General features: G+C 36.4%; 1 protein-coding gene across 1 annotated transcript; it reads left to right on the top strand.

Annotated features, from left to right (window-relative positions):
- Window positions 1–339: 339 nt before the first annotated feature.
- LOC119601073 lies at window positions 340–6324 on the top strand. The gene is made up of 15 exons (XM_037951781.1): window positions 340–832; window positions 899–1057; window positions 1117–1275; window positions 1383–1541; window positions 2842–3000; window positions 3056–3220; window positions 3286–3447; window positions 3796–3927; window positions 3989–4057; window positions 4120–4275; window positions 4342–4512; window positions 4575–4733; window positions 4794–4979; window positions 5036–5690; window positions 6258–6324. Exons 1-15 carry the CDS (start codon window positions 652–654, stop codon window positions 6322–6324), a joined length of 2739 nt encoding a protein of 912 aa, XP_037807709.1. The 5' UTR covers window positions 340–651.
- Window positions 6325–6637: the final 313 nt, after the last annotated feature.

Below are 6637 nucleotides of genomic sequence, written 5' to 3'. Positions count from 1 at the left end.
GTTCTGTTCTAGTTCTGTTCTAGTTCTGTTCTAGTTCTGTTCTAGTTCTGTTCTAGTTCTGTTCTAGTTCTGTTCTAGTTCTGTTCTAGTTCTGTTCTAGTTCTGTTCTAGTTCTGTTCTAGTTCTGTTCTAGTTCTGTTCTAGTTTTGTTCTAGTTCTGTTCTAGTTCTGTTCTAGTTCTGTTCTGTTCTAGTTCTGTTCTAGTTCTGTTCTGTTTTGTTCTAGTTCTGTTCTGATTCTGCTCTAGTTCATTGCTGAGATCAAAGGCAGTTTTAGATTTTTAAAAAATCAAATTAGTATAAAATAAATTAAATTTAGCTAAGATCTTTATCTAAGAGTAATACAGACATCAGTTGAATTTACTAAAAACCACGTCTCTAGAAGAAATTATCTACTGCCTATTATAATAATTCTTTATTTCCCACTTGCAATCTGCAGATTTAAAAGAGGCAAAATGTGAGATTGCACAAATTTATAAATGCCATGCAAATTGTTTATAAATTAACAACAATTAATAAAACTTGGATTAGTTTTCGCTAACAAGTGAACCGATGCATTAAAAAAGTTATTAAAATGTTTAAACCAATCGACTGTAACTGTATAAAGAAAAATAAATAAATTTTTGTATAAAAAAGTTAAAAGAAGTTCGATATGTGGAAGGTGTTGTTGAGATTAAGCCTAGTAATTTTAATGATTTTAAAGGTTTCGGCTAAACCACAACTTTTACTTAATAGCGGTGGTTTGCTTGGAAGTTTATTAGGTGGACCCAGTTTGCCACCGGTAAATGATGCTACGAGGGGTGTAGTTAATAAAAAGGATAACCTACAACTGGGTGAGTTTTAATAATTTGTACCTTGATTTGCATAAAAGTCCGGCTTTATACATTATTTCATTACAGTTGATCAACGTTCTGAATTGATTGGTGAATTTGAGGAAGACTCACTAGGCATTATCATACCAGCTGGTGTTAATTTGCCGTTAGATTTACTAAGTAATAATTTGCAGATAGGTGAAGGACCCGGACGTATTCAAAATTTGGAGAGTAACCAACAAATATGTAGGTTAAATTGCTTAATGTATCAAAAATAATAACCATAAAATGTTTTAACTTTGCAGTTGATCAGTCAGCGGATCTAATTGGTATTGGTCATCATAAAACTGGCCTTGCTCAGGTACCAATACAAGCAAATGCTCCAATAAAGCTTATAGATCACAATACTCAAATAGCCGAAGGGCCTGGGGGTATAGAAAATGTGAAAACGAATGTGCAAAAAGGTAAACAAATCTATACCAACTGCGGATAAGAAAAGCTTTAAGCTTCTTTAAAACTTTTTCGAAAAAATTCTGGAATATTTTGTGAAAATGTCTTAATGTTTTCTTAGTCGATCAAGCTGGCAGATTGATTGGCGCTCAGCATGAGGAATCCGATTTGCTTCAGGTTGTTGCTGGGGTCAATGCTCCCATAGATGTTCTCACCAACAATCTACAAATAAGCAAAGGAGTGGGTGGCATACAAAATTTGCAGGCAAATGAACAATTCGGTATGTAAACTTGGTTCTTCTAATTCAGTTTTAGTCTTAGTTCAGTAACAGTTTAGTTCTAGTTCCGGTTTTGTTCTATTTCTGTTCTAGTTCTGTTCTAGTTCTGTTCTAGTTCTGTTCTAGTTCTGTTCTGTTCTAGTTCTGTTCTAGTTCTGTTCTAGTTCTGTTCTAGTTCTGTTCTAGTTCTGTTCTAGTTCTGTTCTAGTTCTGTTCTAGTTCTGTTCTAGTTCTGTTCTAGTTCTGTTCTAGTTCTGTTCTAGTTCTGTTCTAGTTCTGTTCTAGTTCTGTTCTAGTTCTCTTCTAGTTCTGTTCTAGTTCTGTTTAGTTCTGTTCTAGTTCTATGCTAGTTCTGTGCTAGTTCTGTTCTAGTTCTGTTCTAGTTCTGTTCTAGTTCTGTTCTAGTTCTGTTCTAGTTCTGTTCTAGTTCTGTTCTAGTTCTGTTCTAGTTCTGTTCTAGTTCTGTTCTAGTTCTGTTCTAGTTCTGTTCTAGTTCTGTTCTAGTTCTGTTCTAGTTCTGTTCTAGTTCTGTTCTAGTTCTGTTCTAGTTCTGTTCTAGTTCTGTTCTAGTTCTGTTCTAGTTCTGTTCTAGTTCTGTTCTAGTTCTGTTCTAGTTCTGTTCTAGTTCTGTTCTTGTTCTAGTTCTGTTCTAGTTCTGTTCCAGTTCTGTTCTAGTTCTGTTCTAGTTCTGTTCTAGTTCTGTTCTAGTTCTGTTCTAGTTCTGTTCTAGTTCTGTTCTAGTTCTGTTCTAGTTCTGTTTCTAGTTCTGTTCTAGTTCTGTTCTAGTTCTGTTCTAGTTCTGTTCTAGTTCTGTTCTAGTTCTGTTCTAGTTCTGTTCTAGTTCTGTTTCTAGTTCTGTTTCTAGTTCTGTTCTAGTTCTGTTCTAGTTCTGTTCTAGTTCTGTTCTAGTTCTGTTCTAGTTCTGTTCTAATTCTGTTCTAGTTCTGTTCTAGTTCTGTTCTAGTTCTGTTCTAGTTCTGTTCTAGTTCCTGTTCTAGTTCATTCTAGTTCAGTTCTAGTTCAGTTCTAGTTCTGTTCAAGTTCAGTTCAAGTTCAGTTCTAGTTCAGTTCTAGTTCAGTTCTAGTTCAGTTCTAGTTCAGTTCTAGTTCAGTTCTAGTTCAGTTCTAGTTCAGTTCTAGTTCTGTTCTAGTTCAGTTCAAGTTCAGTTCTAGTTCAGTTCTAGTTCAGTTCTAGTTCAGTTCTAGTTCAGTTCTAGTTCAGTTCTAGTTCAGTTCTAGTTCAGTTCTAGTTCAGTTCTAGCTCAATACTAGTCAAGTTCTAATTATTTATATTTTCTCTAAGTCGATCAATCTGGCACTTTAGTTGGCAGCGATAACTCTAAATTTAACTTGGCCCAAGTTGCAGTACAAGCTAGTGCTCCCATAAAAGCTCTGACACAAAATATCCAAATAGCAGAAGGTCCAGGAGGTATAAATAATACCAGAATAAATGCACAGATAGGTAAGAAAGAAAATTTTCTAAATCATAAAATTACTGCAATATACTTTCATTTCAGTGGACCAAAGCGCCGATTTATTGGGCAGCAACAATCAAAAGCTTAGTGGCGTGCAGCTTCCGATAGCTGCTTCCGCTCCTATCAATGTTTTACGGAAAAACGTCCAAACTGTTGCAAATGGAGAGAGTGGGAATATTGATAATGTTGATATAAATAATCAGTTGTGTAAGTTTCTTTTTGGTAGAAAAGAGTAAAACGAGTTGTAAAGCTTTTTATTTCTTTCTTAATAGTTGATCAAAGCTCTAATATACAAGGTGCGGATAATCGAGAGGCAAATTTGTTACAGGGCTCGGTGGGAGTCAGAGCACCCATTAATGCCTTGACGCAGAATGTTCAGACAATTGAGGGTTCTGAGGGTGATATTAGTAACATTAATGTAAATCAGCAGAAAGGTGAGTTTTAGATAAACTTAAGAAAAGCTAAAAATATTTAAATATACATATTATTAACAGCTTTTCGATGAGCTATTGTTTAGAAAGCTTAAAATACAGAATATTAAATTAATCATTTCCTCTAATTACTTCTTTAAAAGTAAAAGCTTTTTAGTAAGCTTTCTGAAAGCTTTTTTCGATCTTTTGTTCATTAATTTGTTTTTAATTTCTATGTTAAATTGATAGATTCTTAATGTTTTGTTTCAAAAAGTAAGCTTTTAAATTGAGCTTTTTGAAAGCTTTAAGCATTTAAGTTATATGCTTGAAATTAATTCGTTTTTTTTTTTGGTTTTTGATTTTTGTTTCCAGTTGATCAAAGTTCAAACTTAAAAGGCAAAGATTTAAAAAAATCAAGTTTATTAAAACTTGGAGCTTTGGCGTCAGCACCCATAGATCTACTGGCAGGGAATAAACAAGTTATAACAGGTGGAGAAAAAGAAGGTAAAATGGTCAAAAAATTATAAGTTTTTTCAATAATTAGAAATTTTATCCAATTATTTAGGTATCCTTAATAGAATTTTGGGCTCGGAAAGTGGTGGCATTAAAAATCTCAAAGCTAATATACAAAATGGTGACTTTTTCCTATATATTTTTGGAATTCAGAATTTCATTATATAAAATCTTTTATTGCAGCTGATTTAAGTGATACTTTAGAGGGTTCAGATATACACAAAACTGATGGCTTATTAGTGGCTCCTCAAGCTTTACTAGGCATAACTGGTTTAACCAAAAATTTGCAACAAACTAGTAGAGGGGGCATAGAAAATGTGGACTTAAATGCTCAAAAACGTAAGTTTAGTTTCATGGTTATCAACAGGAATTAGGAAAAAAGTTAATTGAATTGATTTTCCATAGTCAATACCGATACCAATATAACTGGATCCAATATAACCAAACTACAATTGGGCAAAATAACGCCTCAGGCTCAGATTCTGGTGAAATTGTTAAACAAAAATGAGCAGTCCACAGGTAGCCAGGAAGATGAAAAGGGTGGCATTTTGAATGCGATATTAAATACCCAAGAAAGTAGGTTTTCTTTTCCTTCTATATAAAAACCCGATTCATATTTACTTTTATAATTTCCTTAGGTACCAATAAAGTTTCCATTAATGGCAGTAATACGAAAGTTATACAACTTTTGGATATAAATCCTAATTTAATAGTAGATCTTGGTTTAGCAGAACTAACAGATCAGAAAACTAGTGGATCTGGTTCGGCTAAACATAAGGATATAACCAAGCAAGTTTGTGGGTATTTTTTATGGAAGAACACTTCGACTTTTGTTAATTAAAACTTTGATCTTACAGCCGATAATTCCGTGGTCATGGTGGGTGATAATAATGAAGTTATTCGTGGTGCTGTGGTGAATACCCAGGGTGTGGTTAAATTACGTTTAGGAGAAATTGTTAAACAAGTTACCGGTTTGGTTGCTGGCAAGGAGTTGACCGATGAGGAATGTGTTGAAGAAGGCGATGATATTATTATACAAGAACGTAAGTAGTTTTGTTAATTGGTAGTTGGATTTTGACTGTCTAGTTTTTGTTTTTAGAAAAATCGGATGTAACGCAAATCGGTGAAAATAATACGATCAGTACTTTGGCCAAAGTGGGTGGACAGCTTATAGTTGATGCTAATGTAGCGACAAATCTTTTGCAAAGGATAAGATGTAAGGGAAGGAAGACAACCACGAAGATGCCTCCAACTGAAGCTACAACAGAACAGCCTATTTTACCGCCCACGGGCCCTCCTACATTACCACCAACTGTTCCACCAACCCTTCCACCAACTCTACCGTCTACTCAACCTCCGACTTTACCTCCCACACAACCACCGACTCTCCCACCAACTTTACCGCCCACACAGCCTCCAACACTTCCACCAACTGTACCACCTACTCTTCCTCCCACAATGCCTCCGACAAAGCCACCAACACTTCCACCCACTCAACCTCCAACATTACCTCCCACACAACCTCCTACTCAACCTCCAACTTTACCACCAACACAACCACCTACTCAACCTCCAACTTTACCACCCACTAAACCCCCAACACAACCGCCTACTCAACCTCCAACTTTACCACCAACACAACCGCCTACTCAACCTCCAACTTTACCACCCACACAACCTCCAACTCTTCCACCTACGCTACCACCTACTCAACCCCCAACATTACCTCCAACACAACCGCCTACTCTACCCCCAACATTACCTCCCACACAACCGCCTACTCTACCTCCAACATTACCTCCTATACAACCACCTACTCAACCTCCAACTTTACCACCCACACAATCTCCAACTCTTCCACCCACTTTACCACCAACATTACCACCCACTCAACCCCCAACACAACCGCCTACTCAACCTCCAACTTTACCACCAACACAACCACCTACTCAACCTCCAACTTTACCACCCACACAACCTCCAACATTACCTCCACCTACTCAACCTCCAACTTTACCACCCACTCTACCTCCAACATTACCTCCTACGAAACCACCAACTTTACCTCCTACACAACCACCAACTCTCCCACCTACTCAACCACCAACTCTTCCTCCCATAGAACCACCGACTTTGCCACCAACACAACCTCCGACTTTGCCACCAATACAACCTCCGACTTTGCCACCAATACAACCGCCGACTTTACCACCTACACAACCACCTACACAACCACCAACTCAACCCCCAACCTTACCGCCTACCTATCCTCCTTACGCTTCTAGCACCTATCATCCTCCATATACCATCTATCCTACAATGCGTCGTTGTTATCGTAAGTATTGTCGTAAATGGCGAAAAATGCGATACCGATGTCACAGATATTAGGACTTAAGATTTCAGGAGATAAAATTATTATTTCCTACTAAAATATTTATTGAATGTATTCTAAAATAAATTTAAACTTTTTTATAAAAAACTTACGCCTATGTGTTGGATTTATTAAATAATTTCTAAAAGTTCCAAAACTGGACTAGTTGAAATTTTAGTTAAATTCCTAGAAAGTAGCATCTGAATCCTCAGATGCAGTAATAGGGCTTAAGTATCGAATGATTGGGATGTACATTACTTCGTCTTACTAATGTGCTAAGACCGATGGGAAGAAGGTACTTGAAAAGTTCTTAAACTGTTTACAAGTTTA

The sequence above is a fragment of the Lucilia sericata genome, unplaced genomic scaffold, assembly GCF_015586225.1.
Source record: "Lucilia sericata isolate MDLA Ls3-8-SP2 unplaced genomic scaffold, ASM1558622v1 Contig000141F_arrow, whole genome shotgun sequence".
NCBI lineage: Eukaryota > Metazoa > Arthropoda > Insecta > Diptera > Calliphoridae > Lucilia > Lucilia sericata.
Note: the sequence above shows the minus strand (reverse complement) of the source record. Positions and strands in the feature narration are given on the sequence as shown.

Excerpts from the sequence above, each read along its gene's own strand:
- LOC119601073 (XM_037951781.1), top strand. The coding sequence starts at position 652 with ATGTGGAAGGTGTTGTTGAGATTAAGCCTAGTAATTTTAATGATTTTA. Across the intron at positions 833-898 it reads AAAGGATAACCTACAACTGG|TTGATCAACGTTCTGAATTG; the intron begins GTGAGTTTTAAT and ends ATTTCATTACAG. Across the intron at positions 3,928-3,988 it reads AACAGGTGGAGAAAAAGAAG|GTATCCTTAATAGAATTTTG; the intron begins GTAAAATGGTCA and ends CCAATTATTTAG.